The 20,824-nt window shown below is 41.0% G+C and overlaps 1 protein-coding gene across 22 annotated transcripts in view; it reads right to left on the bottom strand.

The window, feature by feature from the left end:
• The window catches only part of DOCK9 (dedicator of cytokinesis 9), a 294,889-nt gene that overhangs the window by 21,569 nt on the left and 252,496 nt on the right, over positions 1–20,824 (bottom strand). For all 22 annotated transcript variants that reach the window (XM_087865020.1, XM_087865025.1, XM_087865027.1 and 19 more), the window contains 7 exons: positions 15,921–16,043; positions 15,085–15,198; positions 13,364–13,510; positions 8,996–9,206; positions 3,590–3,780; positions 327–427; positions 53–191 (listed from right to left, as the gene is read on the bottom strand). In XM_087865020.1, the coding sequence (XP_087721146.1) occupies positions 53–191; positions 327–427; positions 3,590–3,780; positions 8,996–9,206; positions 13,364–13,510; positions 15,085–15,198; positions 15,921–16,043 (1,026 nt within the window). The remainder of the gene's footprint in view (positions 1–52; positions 192–326; positions 428–3,589; positions 3,781–8,995; positions 9,207–13,363; positions 13,511–15,084; positions 15,199–15,920; positions 16,044–20,824) is intronic.

Raw genomic sequence — 20,824 nt, 5'->3', positions numbered from 1 at the left:
AACCCAACTAACACGTGCTTGCTCAGAATGAGAGCCCCGGCACGGCACCTACCTGCTCATGCATGATTTCAGAGAGCTCTTTCGCCATCTCCCTGTAGTTGGCCTTCATTTCTTCCTGGTACTCTAACTGGTCCTCTTTGATCAGACGCTCATTCACTGCTAAGGCTTGACCGCAAGCTTCCACAAATTGCCTAAAATGGTGTGAGAAAGGGAAATAAAGACATGTTGAGGACAAAGAGTGAGTCCAACTGGTAGTATCTCTTTCTTGAATGAGCGCAGAAGTGACTGATACTTGAAGAGAGAAAGACATTTCCAGTGTGCTTTACCTGAAAACTTCTTTAAGCAACTTCACTTTGTTGTCAGGGTATCTTTTTGTGTTTGTGTCATCTAAGAAAGCTCGGGCATATGCTAGTGGGCCTGCGTTGACCTAGACAAAGAACAAAGATTTTATATTATGTTATAATAAAAATGACCATTATCATTGATTTGGTTTCAGTTGGCAGGTTCTAAAAATGCTGTTTGAGTTAGTCATGACCCCTGCCCTCCAGGAACTGACAGCCCAAAAGAGGAAACCACGAATAAAGCTTACGTTGCTATCTGTCATTTGATTTTATCAATGCAGACATCATCAGGGCACTTGAGATGATGGCTCATTTTATGAAGGAAGAAGCGAAATTTGGAAAATGGAACCATCTGTTCAAGGTTGAACATCCAGTAAGTAAAACACCTAAGATCAGAGCCCAAGTCTTCCACCTTGGTATTTGTGCTACTCTACACTGAACTCAGGTCCATCTGGTGAGTTGAGTGAAAAACTGAAGAGTATAGTATACTGGCCAGTTTTGAAAAACCAACTATTCACCTCCTTGAACTCTGTGGACTGCCATGAGCAAACAGACTTGCTACCTTTACGAAGTGTGCTGGAATGCCAAAGATTAGGGGCATTTAGCAACAGGGGGAGTAAACCAGAACCCTGAATCTCTCAATTAGCCAAGAAGAGTTCTGTGAAGTTGAGTAGTCAGGATACATGGGAATGTGGAGAGCAAGAAGGTTAGACCCACTGGGTGGGAAGGAGAAAGTCCCAGGCCTCTGAGACAGCATGAGAAACAACTTGACCACGTGATTACTGCAGCATTTTTCCTGGGAGGTCTGGTGGGCTCGGAAGGTAACTAAGTAGGGAGGGCTGTCTGTCTGCTCTGTCACTGTTGGTGAAGGAGCTGGGCTGCAGTTCTAATCCATGGTGGGCAGGACTTGTGCAGTAATGGCAGGAGAACCAGAAGTGGGGAGAACCAGAGGGCCACAATGGTGGGAACTGGGCCCTCTGAGACAGGAACAGCTGGCTAACCTTTGGTGACGACTTCAGGTGTCATCACACTAGTGTGTGGGGAAATATGTTAAGGACTGGACATGACCCAAATGACCGGTTATCCAAAATGACAAATCTACTCAATTTTAAGGATATATAAGGAGGGAAGCTGATAAGACTTCATAAGGTCTAACAAAGCCATATCTTGGGGTACAGAGTCACACAGCCTCCCTTATGGCTCTGTCCTACATAAGAGCAACCCCACCGAGGCTCTTGGTGAAAGAATTACAGAAATAAAATGGTAAAGTTAATTTCTCTCTGGCTGCAACTCTGTTGTTATCTTGGTGGGCACACATGTATAAAAATCTCATCACGGAATGATGATCTTTGCTTTTTAAGATGATCGGGCATTTGTATATTTTTTAAAGATTTATTTATTTATTTGAGAGAGAGAGAGAGAGAAAAAGAATGCGGTGGGAGGGGCAGAGGAAGAGGGAAAGAGAAACTCAAGCAGACTCCCAATAGAGCGCAGCAGAGCCTGACGTGGGGCTCGATCTCAAGACCCTGAGATCGTGACCTGAGCCGAAACCAGGAGTCAGACACTCAACTGACTGCGCCACCCAGGCGCCCCGATTATTGGGTATTTATAGAACTCTAAGGCCATTGTCAAATGGCAGGGCACATATTTTGCCCTTTAGAAAGCTCAGTCTGTCCAGCCACACCCTTTACTGGTGCCCACACCCCTCCGCTGGTGTTTTGATAGAGGCTGGATGTTCCCAGGCTATGTTACTGAGTGGTTTTGTTTTTTAGCTGCAGAAAATTGTGGCCTCTGACCCCATTATGTAATCATGTTGCTGGAATATTTATCATATTCACTTGATAACTTATTTTGGTACTTAAGTCTTTCAGGTCATGAGGTAAGGGGTTGAAATATCTGTAAGTATTTATGTGGTGAAGGACATTTAGAAAACCTTATGCAACAACCCAGTGTGGATTTGATAAAAAGGTGACAAGAACTGATTCCAAAAAATGAACCAAAAAAACTCGCTAAAACTTCGATATTACAATCTAAATGCAACTTTCATAAATGCACCCTTTTTGAAAGAGAAAAGAATTAGATATAAGGATATGTGTGTGTGTTTAGATGTAAAATATATGCTAGAATTATTTATATATACTTAAAAATCAATAAAGCAAGAAGCATACTAATCACTGGAAGGAGGTGATTTAACATTTCCCAGTTTCCTAGGAAATCATGTAAGTAAGATACGTTTTAAAAGCCAGTTATTTTGGGGGCGCCTGGGTGGCACAGTGGTTAAGCGTCTGCCTTCGGCTCAGGGCGTGATCCTGGCGTTATGGGATTGAGCCCCACATCAGGCTCTTCTGCTATGAGCCTGCTTCTTCCTCTCCCACTCCCCCTGCTTGTGTTCCCTCTCTCGCTGGCTGTCTCTATCTCTGTCAAATAAAATAAAATCTTTAAAAAATAAAAATAAAAGAAATAAAAGCCAGTTATTTTGAAGTATGATATACAAACCACAAGGTGCATATGGTACAGCTTGAATTTTCACAACTGAACATATATGTATAATCAGTACTCAGATCAAAAATGGTCTTTTCCATAAATGGTGAACATTGCTTGCATAGCTATATGGTTATCTTGACCTTTATCTGTTACCACATACAAAAATCAATTCTAGATGGACCGCAGATCTACAGAGGAATGCCAAACAAAGGAAGGAAACACAGAACATTTTTGAGACAGATTTAAGAACCAAGTTCTTACAGAGGACACAAAAATGCTACCAACTAAGGAAAAATTAATTGAGTGATATTAAAATAAAGAATTTCTGTTAATCAAAACATACCATTCAGAGAGTGAAACTGAAGGTACTTCTTCAGATACAATTTTCATAGAAACCAGAAAACAACAGTTTTATAAGGAAACCTACAGCTACCCACACTTCTTTATATTTAGAAGAGTCTTGACGCTTCTGGTTAGGGCCCTAGAATTCCCCAAACTGAAAAAACAGGTTAGCATGGAGAGCTGTCTCCTGTCCCTAGCAGACAGCTCAGTGAACGCGCTTACCAGTGGGGTCGGGTGGGGGCCCTCAGTCTACCGCCCCCCTCTGGTATCAGGAGAAACTGCAAAGACACTGGAAGGTAAATGGGATCACCAGGTAAGCTAGGGAGCTACACTCAACTTGGCTGGACTTGAAATTTACCAAGGTCCAGATGAGCCTTTGCACCTGTTGCCCTGTGGTTTGCTTTGTCTGGTGCTCGGCTCACCTGAACGCTCACGCTGCCCTGCAGTTTGAGCTGCAGTTTGATCATGTCCACTTCGGCTGAGGAGCACAGCTGCCGGAGTTCGGCCACCTTCTTACTCATCTCGTCAATGGCCACTTCGATCGGGTTCAGGTCAGTGTGGTGCTGGTACATGACGGGGATCCGCTTCTTCACATAAGGGAAGCAGTGTATTGCTGTGGAGGAATGAGTCCCAGAATCATTCCACAGCTTGCACAGTCTTTACTGTTACTGAGGCAGAAGCACTTAGTATTCTCATTGTATAGAAAAGGAACCCAAAGCCTGCCAAAGGCACAGGCCAGTATTTTGTGGAACCAATGTATTGTCTTCCTTTATCACTGCGTATATTTAATCACAGGCTGTATCATGTGAAGTCAAGACAGCTGGGTCCTTGTTAACCTTTAAGGTGAGAAGTGTGTGTTTGAACAAATCACTTTATCATTCCCTGCTCAATTTTCTTAACCATAAATGCTTTACCTTCCTTGGAATTTGCAAGATCTGAAAGAGCTAGTAGGTGTAAGATGGCTTGGAAGATACAGAGAACAGTACCCAGTTCTGAGATATCATAGAGCAGATTTTAAGTCCAGAAAATCGTTCCATAAACATATCCTTGAGAAAATTCATTTCCCGATACAACCTTGAATCACATGCTTGAGTTTGCACAAACCAGAGAAATCCATGAAAAATAACAAGTAAGAATATAGTTCCCAGCAAAGTATTTTATGAACCAGAAATTCACAAACTGTTAAAGTCACACTAATAATGAAGATATTTTGAAATATAAATGAATAAAAAACAGAAATAAAAATATTTAATTTTTCTTATACTCTTTTTTCTACAAAAAGCCAATCAGTATTGTTTTCATTTATCATAACAAGATATCTGAACCTATCAACACCAAAGAGTTGGTTTAAAAATGAACAGAAAACCAGCCAGTTCTAATCTGGGTCTGTTGCGCATTTCTGACTTGTTGCTCTGCATGATGTATAAGTATCTATAATATCTTTATTTAACATATACTTATGAATAGACATGAATATATATGCTTATCAGCTTATTTTATTTTTTAACAAGCAAAAGAAAGATGGGAGTGTTAGGTTTGGATCACTGCTATTTAGTAAGTGGCTGGGGAGAGTTTACTTAGAAAGGACAAAAGGAGAAAACAGGGCCAGCGCCAGGTAGCACAAAGTTCGGATGGACCATCCAGAGTCTAGAAAAGCGGGAGGGCTTCAACCTGCTGCAGCCTCAACTGTCACACCCTTATAGGCCTGTTCTAGTCCCTAAATGGTTTTTTTTTTTTTTTTAAATCAGTCTAAGGCCAAAGGTCTATGTCTCCTATTTCTTTTGCATTCCTTATAGATACAGTTTTTGAACGGCAGCACTGGGATTGATAAATCCTCTTTGAACCTAACACTTCTTTGATAGTGTGACAAGAACTGGGCATTGCTGGATGTGGACAGAAAGCGCTTTACAGATGACTGTCACTGCAGTGGATTTGTACGAAGTACCGTGGAAGTGTTTCATGAGGCTAACAGCCATGTCAAACGCACGTGATTAGTGTAAGCACAGTATTTTTGAGTGCTGTGTTGCAACAGTGCACTGTTTCCGAGAGAAAAACTAATTTCAAGGCTGTTTGTGAAGGGTCCAGGGACTACACGGATTTCACTCAGCACGAAAGTCCTGAGTCTTACGATGGTAACCTGAGACTTAGAAGAGCAAAGGAGAGTGTGGTGATACAGAAAACGCAGAGCCTGTGCCTGAGCCCACGAGGCCCCTATGAGCTGGGACTCCCCCTGCCTTCTTTGCTGGCCCCATCTTTCTTCCTCTCCCTCAGAGCCACTCAGCTCTGGCCACGCCAGCCTGCTGGTCATCCTCTGAAATGTGCTGGGTACAAGCACCCCTGCCATTGGCCTTGGCCCTGACAGCTCCTTCTCCCTCCAGATGTTTGCATGGTCTACCCCCTCACCTCCTTCCAGTCTGGACTGAAGTGTCACCTCCTTAGTGAGGCCTCTCCGGGCTGCCCCATTTAAACTGCAACCCTCCCCAGTCCACCTGTCTGATCTCCTTTTGCTTTTGTCTAGAACACACATTCACTTCCAACACAGGTATGTTTACCATTATATTTACTGGTTATTGTCTGTCTCCTTCTGCTAGAAGGTAAATGCAGCGATCTCTGTTTTGTTACTATGCCAGGTTAGAACACTGCCAATGCTCCATACATTTGTTGAATTAATGAATGTGTTACTGCCCAAGTGGTTAAATGAAAGAGCAAAGTGGACTGGAAGGTGGAAAATTAGTTGACTGACTCAGTGAGTCATCATGTTACTGAAAAAATGTCCGGCCCTTGTGCTGGGCAGCCCCTCCAGGAGGATAAGGAAGGGGTGGCTGAGAGGTATGGGTGCCTGTACAGTCTGGTGAGACTGAATAGAACGTGAAGAGCAGGAGAATACTTCTGCCCCTAGTGGAAGTCTTGGCAGGATTTGGAAGACTCTGGAATAGTGATTGGGAAGAATCTCCACAGCAGGAGTTCTACAGAAGGAGGTCAAGTTGGGAGGCAGGCTCAGAAATTTACAGCAAAGGGGCCTGCAGGGTGATCACTAGGTTTTCCAAATGATCCCACAACTACAGCGAACTGACTGACCTATCCAGGGAAGTGAGCCTTTGCCGGGTTCAGAGGGCAGGGAGGGCCAAGGCTCCCCCACGACCTGGACGGTCAAAGGTCTGGTTTGAGGCAAAGCAATGGAAGAAGAACCTAAAGGATTAATAACATAAGGGAAAACTCTCAAGTTCAAAGTCTTTGGAATATCCTGGTCTGTGTATCTTTAACTGAGGGTTGATATAGAGCCTATGTGCTTCTAAGGATTTTTTTAAAAATTTTATTTGTTTACTTATTTACTTACGTATGTATGTATGTATGCATGTATATATGTATGTATGTCAAGCTTGCACAAGGGCGGGGGGAGAGGCAGAGGGAGAGGGAGAATCCCAAGCAGGCTCTCTGCTGAGCATGGAGCGTGACGTAGGGCTCCATCTCATAACCCTCAGGTCATGACCTAAGCCGAAATCAAGAGTTGGATGCTCAACTGACTCAGCCACCCAGGCGCCCCGAGCTTATGTGTTTTTAGTAGCATTTTTACAACCTGTTCTCTAAATCTTTATGCTGCCCAATAACTATGCTTTTGATATTCTGAGATCTTTCAGGGTAAAAACTGTACTTTTTTTTTGGTATTTTGTTGTACAGTCATCCCCTCTGTCAACCTCAAAAGGCAAGGGGCTCAATGGTGGATAAGATCCAGCATAATCCAGCAAAATAAAGTATATTCTTTCCCCTCCTGGGTATAATTTACAAAGTTCTTTAACACAAGATGGATAGTGTAATCCTCATTTTACAGATGAGGAAACTAAGGCATAGGGAGAGGGTAAAGGATTTGCCCAAGATCACACAGTTGATACTGACCCAGGTCTGCAGGACCCAGGCCTGGGCTCTATTCCACCCACACGTTCTCAGCCTCAGCTGAGCCGACAACCTGGGGGGCTCCTCCACCTCTCTCTGCAGTGGTGATACTCTGTCTCCTCTGTTCTGGCAGGCAGGGAGCTTGGCTCTTGTTGTTTAGCTAATCAAAAATAGTTCTGTGACCAAATAGTAAACTGTAACCCTGAAGGGCCTCTGGCCAGAAAACACCCTATGGTAATAACTGTTTATGGATCAGTAATGCTACCCGAGTGGACTCATTCTAATAAAAAATCCTGACCCTGACTCATCAGTGAACTTGGTTTATTTAAAGCAGCAGCGCTCAAACTGAAACGGCACCAGAATCAACCTGGGGCCTTTTCAACACAAGCCCCACACCCAGAGTTTCTGATCCAGTAGGGCTGGGTGGGGCCCAAGAATCTGCGTTTCTGCTAAGGTTCCCAGGTGATGCTGATGCTGCAGGCCCAGGATCAGTGTGATAAGCACTGATTTAAAGTCATGACAGCTAGGGAGATAAATACCGTAAGCTAGTACAGTGACTCCACCTAGAAATGGAGTTCTCTTGTCTAATAAGAAGACTTTGCTACTGTGTCCATTAGGAAAAACAATTCACATCTGGGGAGGGGCTACCACTGTCGAGGACAATGTTGTTTGTGTTTTACATGTCATCTCTACTCTAAAAGCAAGAGTAGGGGCTCTTTAAGAATGTAGGCTTTTTATTTTTTTATTTGAACTTTTCTCTCCGTTCCTTTCTAGGAAGGGTAAAGAAATCTCTGTAACATGCTGTTCTGAGCTATTTTACAATGAGTCATAGTCTTTCTTTGGTAATAGATCTACTGAGATACAAATTCACCCATTGAAAGTGTCCAATTCAGTGGAGAGAGCGGAGCCCCACGTGAAATGCGGCATCTTAATGGTTCTCCTTCCACTCGTCATTACAGGGTTCCATATTAGTGGCCAGGCAGAACACGCAGCAACATCGACTTCAGGACAAGCAATGGGCACCTTCCTAGTTTGGCTTAATGATCACTCTTTGAAACAGTGGATGTAGACACACCGGGCTTTCTGAGCAGGCCTCCTCACTGATTTTTTTTAAAGTCAAGGAAGTCTTCTCTTTTAGGTTATCCCAGTCATGCTGGTGACCCTAACCCAAGAGCGGATGGGTCAAGCTCCCCCAAAGAAGGTAAAAATGACTCCCAAGATGACTCTGCACTGTCAGGAACTGGGAAATGATGCAAAACACATTTCTGAGAATGGGTTATCGATGGCTACACAGTATCAAAGAATCTATTAAAACTCAGTCACAGCTCAATGGATAACCTCTGAATGCAGTGAGCTTCCTGGCAGAGGAGGTATTCAAGCTGAGGTTGGTCATCTGAGAGATGAGGAGGAAGAGCTCCAGCCTCATATCCCATTTATTCACGCAGCCTAAAATCCCTGAGCAGGTTCATGCTGGGACCTGTGTGATAAAGATACATAAGGGGTCTCTTCCTGTGAGGGAGACCTGGAACTTGTGTGCCGGGGCTCTTGGGGTCCTGGGCCTAGACAGGCCTAGATATGGGTCCACATGGGTTTCAGGAGTCTGTAAATCACCTGAATTTGTGTGCAAATGCACTCTGAGGAGATAGAAGCCCACAGTTTTGATCAGATTCTAAAAAGGGTCAGTGACTTGACTCTGGATATGAACTTCTGGTCTAGTAGAAAAAGGAAATGCTAACATATAAGTAGAAAAATGTCAGGGGTATTCCAAAGTAAGCATTAGATAAATGTTAAACTGAAATGGACATGTGGAGAAAGTTAATGAAGCTCCAAGGGCCCTTCATTCTAGAAGCTTCTGGATCCCTTCTGGAGAGCTCTTTATCCTGGTGTCTGGGCTAACGTCTGGACGTGATCTTCAAGGAAGAAGCGGGGAACTGTACCTGTCAGTATGGTGCGCCGTTTGCACTGCTCCTCAACCCCGCCCTGCCTCTTCCCAGTCTGAGTGAAGGGCATTTCAAACATGAAGCGGCGAATGTTATGAGATCTCTCAAACTCCGTCTTCCTTTCTTGCAATTCTTTCTCATCAAAAAATGGAATCACATGAGTCACCTGGATGTATGCATACTTGGAATCCAGATCCTTAGGGTTGACCTTTAAATGAATAAACAAAATGGGAGATTGGTGCTATTTGAAGGACTCTTTCCAAGATTCCCTAAGCTTGTCTTTCCACTTTTCATCAATAAAAGATTTGGAGGGGCGCCTGGGTGGCTCAGTCGGTGAAGCGTCTGACTCTTGACTTGGGCTCAGGTCATGATCTTAGGGTTGTGGGATCAAGCCCTCTTGCTACAACCCCTCCAACCCCTCCCCTGGTCGGCTCCACTTCACCCTACTTAGCAGGGAGTCTGCTTGTCCTTCTCCCTCTGCCCCTCCCTGTTCTCACACATCCGCATGTGCTCTCTCTCACTCTCAAATAAAGAAAATCTTTTAAAATAAATAAAGATTTGGAAAAATTTAGAGAAGTTGAAACAGCACAACAAATAGCCACATACCCACCACTTAGAACAATTGCTAATGCTCTGTTTCAATACACACATGCATATACACATATGTGGATGTACACTTACATATACAGACATTTTTTTTTAGCTGAACCATTTCAAAGTGGTATCCATCATGCCACTTCAGCCAACATCTCCTAAACATGATGACATTCCTCTCCATGACCAGAATATATTATACTTAATAAAATTAACTTAATTTCATAATATCACTCAGTGCCCCATCCATTAAAGTTTCTCAAATGTGGTTGTGTTTGAACCAGAATCTAATCAATGATCATATTTAATCGAGAATTCTCCTTTTTTTTTTTCATGACATTGAATGTTTTTAAGACATCATGCTAGGTTTTTTTGCTGAATGACTCCCTGTGTGGATTTTTCTGCTGGGTCCCCAAACTTTTTTTTTTACATATTTGGCTTAGAGGGAAAAAAGTGTTTATTTATTAATAATGTTTAACACCTAGAACCTCAAATTATAATTAATCTGTAGACAGATTAGATGTAAACAGATGTGGATAAATTAATTTAATACAGATACAGACTAAGCTAAGACTCAATTAACTGTAAGTTTAGCTCCTGATTAACTCAGCAGATAGATGCTTTTAAAACTGCACTGCTAACATCTGTGATGGGCCGGAACATGAAACACAGGCATTTCCCATACAAGCACAACAGCTAATTTATTAGGGACACAAATCAATTTTGCACATGTGAATCGTATTTAAAGCTTGTAGAGCAATAAAAGGGGGTTTGCAGAGAATTTGGAGACAAATCTGGAACTGGGGCCAACAAACAAATGAGGCCAAGAAGGTTTTGCTGGTCTCAAGTTATCAGGCACCACTGTCCTCTCAACAGGGATATGCGTGAAGAAAAATGAAAAATAGATATGAACGTGCCTAAAACTTTGGAATTTAAGAAAATACAAAAAGTCATGAGTTATTACTTCTATTTTAGAAACAGCCATCTGGCCAATCACTGTAACTGTACTCAAACCTATGAAATGTAACTCTCCTTAGCAGAAACAATTTAAAAGCAGTGGAAATGCACATGCTTGCCTATTTTTTCAGGGGTATTTCCCTAGTCTTTATTTCCAAAGTTGTACGTACGTAACAGCAGGAGGAGCAGAGGACTGGTGTTTGGGGGCAGAAGAATGCACGAGAGCCCTGAGAAGAGGATATAATGTTAAAGCCACAACTTGACCCAGACAAAGGTTTCGGTTTCAGAGAAAAAAAGCCAATCAGACGTGAGTAATTTGGTCTAAGAAAAAAGGAGATCTTCATAAGGTCGTGTTGAGGTTTCTGGTTAAAAACAGACCAACAATGTGTGTTTATCCCTTTTCCTTCATGGAACTGTTAAAATGCAGTACAGAATTAACTCGTGAGGACCAAGGAAAGAGGAGAGAAGACAGTAGTGGGTGAGAGCGTTTACTGAATTTCTAGAAGGCGTTTGCATGGAGGTGTGCTACCCAACTTGATAGAGACACCGTTTTCCCACACAGGTGGGACAAGGAAGAGTTCTGAGGAAAACAGTACCCAGTGATGACAGGTGTTCTAGTCTAAGTTCCCACAGAGACGGGTAATCAGTGAGTCAGAGCACCTCTCAGAAGCCTGCTGCTATAGACTGAACGTCTCAGGGTGAAATCTTAACCTCCAGTGTGATGGTACTGAGAGGTGGGAGGTGATCAGGTCATGAGAGTGAAGCCCCATGAATGGGATTCATGCCCTTATATAGGGGCCCCACAGAGTTCCCTCACCCCTTCCAACATGTGAGGAGATGGTCATCTGTGAACCAGGAAGGGGGACCTCACCAGGCACAGAATCTACTGGCACCTTATCTTGGACTTCCCAACTGCCACAACTATGAGAAATTTCTTTTGTTTATAAGCTGCCCAGTCTCTGGTATTTGTTACAAAAGCCTGAATGGACTGATGTCCACAGAGGACCAGCAATAGGATTAGGGTGACTGGGGGAAGTATAAGGTGGAAACCAGGGCGCATGGCCAAAGTCTATTTGGAGTGGCCAAACTCCAGATTCCCTTCCCTAGTCCCCGCCCCACAAGACAGAAGAGGTTGCTCCTTAGAGAAACGGTCTAGAAAAAGTCTAAGTGGGTTTACCAGTCTCAGCAGAAAGCAGGGGCGAAGGTACAGAGCTGAATACAGGGTGAGCAGGTCAAAGCTTGCAGGCCAAACATGGGACCTTCAACCCTTGCTCATGTCTTGCATCCAGAACCAGAATTACCTGCTTGCTTGTCCCCTTTCTACCACTTGGGCAGGAAACTGGAAGACTCTTCCCTGGAGAAAAAAGGGCCTCAAGAAAACAGATTTCAGAGACTAGGCATTCTAAAGCAGGGCTTAGGATGGAAAATGAACTAGGGATTCTTCAAAAGGGTGAACTTAGAAGGATGTAGAGTTTATCACTGCTGGAAATTGAGCAGGAGGACATTTTTGTTTGCCTCATATTATTTATTTATATTATTTTAATTTTATTTTTTTAAAAGATTTATTTATTCTAGAGAGAGTGTGTGCGTGCATGAGCCAGGGGGAGGGGCAGAGGGAGAAAATCTTCAAGCCAATTCCCCACTGACTGCGAAGCCCCACAAAGGGCTCGATCCCATGACCCATGATATCATGACCTGAACTGAAACCAAGAGTCATATGCCTAACTGACTGAGCTACCCAGGCACCCCAATTTTTATTATTTTTAAATTGACGTATAACTTGCTTTTGGGTGTACAACATCGTGATTCAACGTCTCTATACATTATGCTCTGCTCACCACAAATGCAGCTGCCATCTGTCACCATACGACACTATTACCACATCACTGACTGTATCCCTTATGCTGTGCCTCTAACTGGAAGCCCGCATCTCCTACTTACCTTCAGCCATCTTGTCCATCCCTCCACTCCCTTCCCTTCTGGCAACCATCCAGTTTGTTCCCTGTATTTATAGGTCTGATTCTGCTTTTTGTTTGTTTATTCATTTATTTGACTTTTTAGTCAGCAGGAGGACATTTTTAATGCAAAAAATGGGAGCTCTATCTCGGCCTGAATTTCAGGAAGCAAAGGGATACCCAACTTCCTGGAGATACCCTGAGGACAGTGGAACACATAAATATACAGTAGAAATGTGTAGTTTCAGAAAAGGTCTTCATAAGAGCAATACGGCAGAGGGCAGCCTCTCTAAACAGAAAGTAGATCTCATTTCTACAAACGTGCTGGCTGGTTAGTTCCTTCCTTGGTCTGTCCGTCAGCCTGTCCATCTGTCCATCATCATACTGAAAATGGTATATCCTTTCAGATGTTACTTTGTAAAAGAATGTCTTTTTTTCTTTTAAAGATTTCATTTATTTATTTGTCAGAGGGAGAGAGAGAGCGAGCACAAGCAGGGGGAGTGGCAGGTAGAGGGAGAAGCGGGCTCCCTGCCGAGCAAGGAGCCCAAATGCAGTACTCGAACCCAGGACCCTAGGATCATAACCTGAGCCGAAGGCAGATGCTTAACTGACTGCGCCACCCAGGTGTCCCATAAAAGAATATCTTTTAAAAATTATGAAATCTTTACTTAATGAAGGACTTCGGAAAGCACAGAAAGGTGTCAAGAAGAAAAAAATTACACTTGCTACTCAAGGCCAATCATTCTTAATTTTTCCTGTTTTTCCCTCTATATACATTTATGAATACCTATGACCAACCATACATAATCAATCAATACAGTATTATATTGCTATAAAATATTTCCAAACATGGTCATACCTTGCCAGAATCCTGTATCATTTTGACATTTTCCGAACCAAATTTATCTGAGTAAAGTTTAAGGAGTCTCTGGGAAATTTCTGACAGAGGCGTGAGTTTGGGTTCTTTGTAAATGTACTCTTTCCCATCTTCATCTTCAAAGAATCCCTGTGACATAAAGCACAATTAGAGCTATTCCCAACTACAAGCCCCAGGCTTACCACCCAGGAAGGATTCTTGTGTTAAGGGTTAAAAAAAAAAAAAAAGTGGGGGAGGTGGAGAGGATGATTCTAAAATAAAATCCTACTTAAACAGGCTTTCTGAAGAGGAAGGAAAATGATAATAATGTGAAGTCGGGGTGCAAAGATAAAGGAAAACACAAAACTGCAAACTCATTCAAGAATGCCGTCATTAAGTGTTGAGTGAGATGGAGGAGCAGGGACTCAAGACTGTTCTCTCGGGATCTGATGATGGGATTCAAGCCTGTTTCACATTCCCAAGAAGCAGAGCTCACTAAGAAATGATTCAGCAGCCTGTTCAGGGCAGGCCTCGGAAATGCACACACTACCCTCTCACTGGCCTCCCCCATTTACATAGGACTTTACGGCATAAACAGAAACATTCCAGTCTGGAGCAGGTTCGGCAAAAGTTCTGAAGTTCACGTAAATTCTATTTTGCTTTACTTATGAGAAAAATATGAAAGGGTTGGAGCATAATACCAGAAAATATGTTCACTATCACTAGTTAGCATGTGGTTTAGCACCAATCATGTCTGATCACAGCAAGGTTTAGAATTGCATGGGAAGTGAAAAAGGTTGAAATTTTTAAAGTCCAGATTGGGGTTAATATTTGAAATAAATGAACAAAAAGTTTCTCATCTAAAATAAAAGAGAAAATGGTGCAAAAAACACAATATATTAAAAAAAAATGCAGGCTAACATGAGACAAATAACACCCACATCAAACTAGGAGTTTAGATGCAGTAATTTCACTACATTACTTGCTTTTTAAGCATTTACTATAATTACCTCCACATCTGTTTCACTGTCTGTAAACTGGTATTGCTATAAAGTTATAAAAGACAATAACAGGATAAATTGAAGGTTATATAATGCTCATAGAAAACCACACACCCTAAATAAATGGATTATAATTTAATACCATCTAATCATGTTAGAGACTTGGAGGTTAAACTTCCAGTTAAATTTAAATGAACCCTTTTCTACAGGGTTTCTGAACTATGACAATGGTAAATATACTTGCGGAGATATTACACTACAAAAGATAGAGATGCACAGGGAACAAAGGGAACCAGAAAGTCTTAATTTTGGTTTTAAAACATGCAGTATAGATGTGTAAGGAAACAGGTGATTTATTTCTGTAAGTGGAATAAAATGTTAAATTTTTTTTTTTTTTTTGAGTTTGTAATGACTGGACAGATATACATACAGACTGGAAAAGGAAACTTGAGAACCACATTGAGGTACCAAAGTTGGTGCTAAAAATGTCTTATGGAGGGAGAACTTACCGCTGCCTTAAGAAAGTAATAAAGAAAAGACAGGAAGAAAGAAAAAAAGCAGAAAGTTTACTGCCAAGGAAGATAAGAATCATACTAAATATGACAAATTCATCAAATTAGCATTTATAGAAAATAGAAAATTTACAAAATACAACTTTATAGAATTAAAAAAAAAAAAAAAGCAAGGACTTAGGAGGACCTACAGAACAGAGAGGAGGCTCACCTGTCCAAAGAAGGCCACTCGGAAGTATGTCCCCAGGAGCCTGCGGCCCGAGTGCATGACCTCAGTCACTTTGCTGTAGGCCCGGTGTAGTGTGTCATACAGATGGGCCAGCCTCTAAAAGGAGAACAAAACCCATTTCTTCCCATTTGCAACTAGTAGAGTCAATTTAAAACAATTAAATGAGATCGCAGAGGTAAAAATTCCTTGGACTTGAGTAAAAGAAACAAAACGCAAAAAAAAAAAAAAAAAAAAAGAAAAGAAAAGAAAATCAAGAACATCTTGACTGTACAATTGGTAGTGACCATTTTTCAATTATAATGTTTTCTACCCAAAGAGCCATTTTTCATATTGAGGACCCATCAAATCTCCACATAGCAGTAAGCAACTTCTATTTTCAAGTTACCATGGAATATCAGAGATGGTAAAGTCCTATGATGATGTTTTTTAGTCTTTGCTTTTCCTACTTTGTTTGATAAGCTACAAGAAGCTAGACAACCTCCCCAGCCCAGGAAGGATGGCAGGGACAATGGCTTCCCATGAGGATGGAGCAAAGAAGAGCTCTGAGACGAAGGCCCCTGGTGATTATAAAACTCTGTTCTTGGCAACCTTCCAAAAGTAGAGTGCCACAATTACCAATCCTTGTTTTTTGCAGTTTGGGGTCTGTATGGAGCTGGCGCCCGTGTGGGCCACATATAGTGGCTCTGCAGGTGGTGACCTCCAGCATCACACAGGGTCAGAGACCGCAGCCTGTTTGCTCTCTTTGCATGTAAGAAGGTTTAGATGCATGTGTCACCCCACTGTCCTCTCAAACAGGAAAAAACAAACCACTCCGATACCTCAAAATCTCTCCGTTTCTCGTAAATGGGGATGATGAGTTTATAGATGTCAGCGATTAGCTCATAGCGTTCAGCCTTCCAGAGTCCATCTGCGCACTGCTCTAGAAGCTCCATGAGCACATCCTGACCAAAAAAGAAGGCCACCGGCCAGAAAAAGAGTGTTACAGGAGACATGACATTGTATTCTCTGCAGAATGCTTAACCAGTTAAGATTTCAAATTTCAAAATACATTATTTCTAAACACTAACTTCCACGCTTGTTATAAACAGCTCACCACTATGTTCTTTTTAAATGAGCCCTTTTTCAATCATTTACAAGCAGAAATGAAGGGTCACATTGTATGACTGTGTAATAGTTATATACCATGGGAAAAAATGGACACTGGTAGCTTTACACAGGCTCTCAATTTGTGTTTAGTTCTCTTTTTATAATTATAATTTGGAATTTATTTTCCCCCTGGGGCACCTGGTGGGCATCTGACTCTTGATTTTGGCTTAGATCATGATCTCGAGATCAAGCCCTCTGTGGGGCTCTGTGCTTGGAAGGGATCCTGCTTGAGATTCTCTCTCTCCCTCTTCCCCTTCTCCCTGCTCTCTCTCTCTAAAGTAAATAAATAAATCTTTAAAAAACTTTTTTTTCCTTTCTGAGAAACAATGACAATGCTGAGACATGAAATTACTAAGTGTGACTTCAACTCAACTTAAGCACCTCAGAGCAATTTAGTGAGGGCACATGGTAGGCATGACCCCTGCCTCACCAACAACCTTTCCTCCTTTCCTTGGAAGTTTCTATCTACGGAAGTTTGGGTAGTTACCCCACCTCTACGAAAGTCCTTGGACTTTGGAGGAGCTAACACTTCCCATGACTCAGGGGTTGGGGCATGTGGCTCAGGTATAAACTAATCAGCATAAATCTATTTCCTGGCCACAGTCGTTGTTTCATCATCCGTGGACATGTAACCTAAATGGGCCAATCAGAGTGAATTTTAGGACCTTGTCCTGGAAGGCTGGGACAGAAGTGTTCTCACAGGCCCAGACATGACAGGCAACAAGAAGCCTGACTGGCGCTGACAGCCTCAGAGCCAGCCAGGGGCCGATGTGCCTTAGTAACAGAGTGGAGAACTCCCCCTCCTTCCCAAAGCAACTGTATCGTGGATAACTCTGTTAAACCTTTGCACTGATTGCTGTCAATCTTTTTGGAATTTCCTAATGGAAGCCAATCTACTCAACCTTTACTGTTTAAGCCCATTTGAGTGGAGTTTCATTAATGCCATCGAGCAAATTTTCGTGTGCTTCTTTGTCATTTCTATAGCTTTGGTGAAATGTCCATTCAAATCTTTGGCTCATTTTTCTACTGGGTTGTTTATTGCATTTTGAGAACTCTTTACATATTTTGCATAAAAGTCCTTTACCAGACACGTGGTTTGTAATTTTCTCCCAATCTGTGGTTTGTGTCTGGATTTTCTCAACAGTGTCTTTTGAAGAGCAGAAGTTTTTAATTCTGATGAAGTTTACCAAGTTTTTATTTTCTGGGTTGTGCTTTACATATTGAAAAAATCTTTAACACAAGTCCACAAAGATTTTCTCATGTTTTCTTCCAGAAGTTTTATAGTTTTATAATTAAGTCTATGATCGATGGACTAATTTCTGAATACAGTGTAAAGTATGGGTCAATTTTTTTATATGAATGTTCAATTGTTCTAACACCATTTGATGAAGACTATCCTTTCTCCACTGAACTGCCTTTGAATCCTTGTCAAAAATCAACTAAACCTATGATTAATCATAGGAGGGTCACTGAGGGGGAGTGGGGGAGATGGGGTAACTGGGTGATGGACATTGAGGGGGGCACATGATGTAATGAGCACTGGGTATTATATAAGACTGATGAATCACTGACCTCTACCTCTGAAACGAAGACACTACATGTTAATTGAATTTAAATTTTAAAAAAAGAAAAAAGAAAAAGACAAGGGAGGTGTGAAAAAATGATCTTCTCTGGGTACCAAATATACTATGTGCTCTACTAAAGCAAAGAAAATAAATTATATTATCTGAATGGGGAAAAATCAACTGAACCATAGGTGTATGGATCTATTTCTGGCTTCTCTATTTTGTCCCACTGATAGAGGTGTCTATCCTTGTGCCAATACCACCCTGTTTGGGTTACTACTCCAGCTTTAGAATATCGTTAGTTTCTCCACAATGACACTAATGATATTTTGAGCCACACCCCTCTTTGTTCTGGGGTCTGTCCTGTGCACCAAAAAATGTTTAGCAGCATCCCTGGCCTCTCCCTATTAGATGCCAATAGCGGGACCTTCTCCCTTCCCCCTTCCCCAAAATGTGACATTAAAAACCATTTCCAGATATTACCAAAAGTTCCCTGGGAGATGGGGGCAAAATCATCCCCACTGAGAACCCATGCTTTATAATAACCTTAAAAGTCAGATAGTGTGACTCTTCGAACTTTTTCAAAACTGTTTTGACTAGTCTTGTTCCTTTGCTTTTCCATATACATTTTAGAATCCATTTTGTCAATGTCTACCAAAACTCCAGATGGGAGTTTAATCAGAACTGCTCTGAATCTGTAAATCAGTTTAGGGAGAATTGACAATACTGAATCTTCCACTCTATATTTAGGTCTTTGATTTTCTTCATCAGTGTTTTGCAGTTTTTAGCATAGATTCCCATACAGACGTATATCTAAGTTTTTGATATTATTATAAATAGTACTTTTTTAAAAATTTTGATGATTTTATTTCAAGGAAAGTACTTTATTGAATAAGATTTAAAGTCATCCAGCATACTTGTTTATATAAAACAAACATTAATATGGTGAAACCATGGTATAAGAATCTCTAAACGTAAAAAAGGTTGACTGACTTTGCATATTGATTTTGTATCATGTGATCCTGCTACACTCACTTAGTGTTAGTAATTTCTTTTGTAAATTCTTTGGGATTTTCTCTATCACAAACACAACTGAATCTTATATGAATATGGTCAGTTTTATTTCTTTTCTTGCCCACTGCACTGGCTAGAACCTCCAGCACAACATTGAATAGAAGTGTTGTGAAAACAGGTATTCTTGTTTTATTTCCAATTTTAGGGAAAAGCACTTAGTTTTTCACCACTAAGTATAATATTAGCTGCAGGGTTTTTGTAGATAATCTTTTTTGGGTTGAGGAAGTTCCTTTCTCTTCCCAGTTTCTATTGTTTGTTTTTAAACCATGAATGGATGTTGATTTTTTTTTTCCCCAAATGATTTTTCTGCATCTTTTGAGATGGTCATACAGTTTTCTTTATTCTGTTAACAGTGAATTATATTGATTGGTTTTCTAATGCTGAACCAACAGTGCATTCCCAGGGTAAACTCCACTTGGTCATGATTTATTTTTCTTGTTTATGTTTTGCTAGATTAAATCCACTAACATATCTTTTAAGGCCAGTTGCCTTTAAACATGTTTGTATCCTCTATTATACTGTAAATGAAGGACAGGACTGTTGTTTTTCATTCCCAACCTAATGTTTCATTATAGGCCTAATGCTTACAGTTTATAGATCAAAAAAAAAAAAAAAAACTTTTCTTTTCTTTTTTTTTTTTTAAGTAGGCCCCACACCCAGCATGGACCCCAATGCCGGGCTTGAACTCATGACCCTGAGATCAAGAACTGAGGTGAGATCAAGAATCAGATGCTTAAGTGACTGAGCCACCCAGGCGCCCCAAAAATAAACATTTCTAAAGCAGTTTTGAATCAATTTACCAGAAAATACTGTCTGACTTTAAAAAAATATCTTTAAAGCAAGACATTTAACTCTTATGTCATGTTTATAACACACAAATCATAAAACCATCATCAGTGTGACTAAACTCTGAGCCAATGCTTATAGAGAGGTATACCTGTTGTCTCACACTTTTATTGCCAGTCTCTTAAGTGCAAATACTAAACATTACATAGTGACTACCATTAACAGCTATAGACAAAGAAGAAATCAGAAAAGGTTCTAACACCATCTCTTCTCCTTGTGCATTTGTATTATAAAGATGTACATCTTTCTCAGTTTTGTCTCACATCTTTTCCAATGAGAGAATCTGCCCAGGCTAAGCATGACAAATATTTATGATTATTCTCACACTCCTCTAATTACAAAAAGCTAGATAAAAGCATACAAACAAAACCTGTATAATGTCAGTATCAATATACTTACCTTTCCATATTAGAACTGGGGATATACCAAAGGTCTAACCTAATTTGTTGGTTGTGAGGATCAAATAAAATTTTACCTATCAAAATGCTCTGAAAACTATAAATGCTGTGTGGTTAAATTCACAAACCAATTAAATAAATCTCTCCTATTTCAATCTTCACTACCTACTTTGTAGTGATTTTTAAAAAATGGTATCTTACTTCCACTGGGCTATGTAATATCCCACAGTGCCACACACATATTTGGTAGTTAGGAATTTCTTGGAGGAATAAATTAGGCTGCATTTTTCTTAGTACTATAACAATATTATTCATAGCTGCCCTTTGCTGTCGGGAAGTGAGTTAACAGTCCTTTTATCAAAGCCTTGCATTTCTTGCACACCTTAGGTCAAAGATGTTGCTACAGGGTAGTTTTTGAGCATCTTCCTTCTCAGTGGTGCTGAGGGACTACAGGTAGAGGTGGAAGAATTCTGGAAGGCTCAATTCCCCATCTAGGATGAGAATATTGTACACTCAAGGCATTCTTCTGATAATGGAATTCAAATGGAACTTTATCCATTTTAAAACTATCCTTAGGTTTAACTTACAGACTACTCATTTGGCCCCCTTTCTCAATACTGGGCTTTGTTCAAAGAGAAATGTAAACTTTCTGTAAAAAATTACAATTGGTTCCACTAGTATGGTATAATCCAC

The sequence above is a fragment of the Ursus americanus genome, chromosome 10 (assembly GCF_024610735.1).
Source record: "Ursus americanus isolate L20-20 chromosome 10, mUrsAme1.1.p, whole genome shotgun sequence".
NCBI classification, from domain to species: domain Eukaryota; kingdom Metazoa; phylum Chordata; class Mammalia; order Carnivora; family Ursidae; genus Ursus; species Ursus americanus.
Note: the sequence above shows the minus strand (reverse complement) of the source record. Positions and strands in the feature narration are given on the sequence as shown.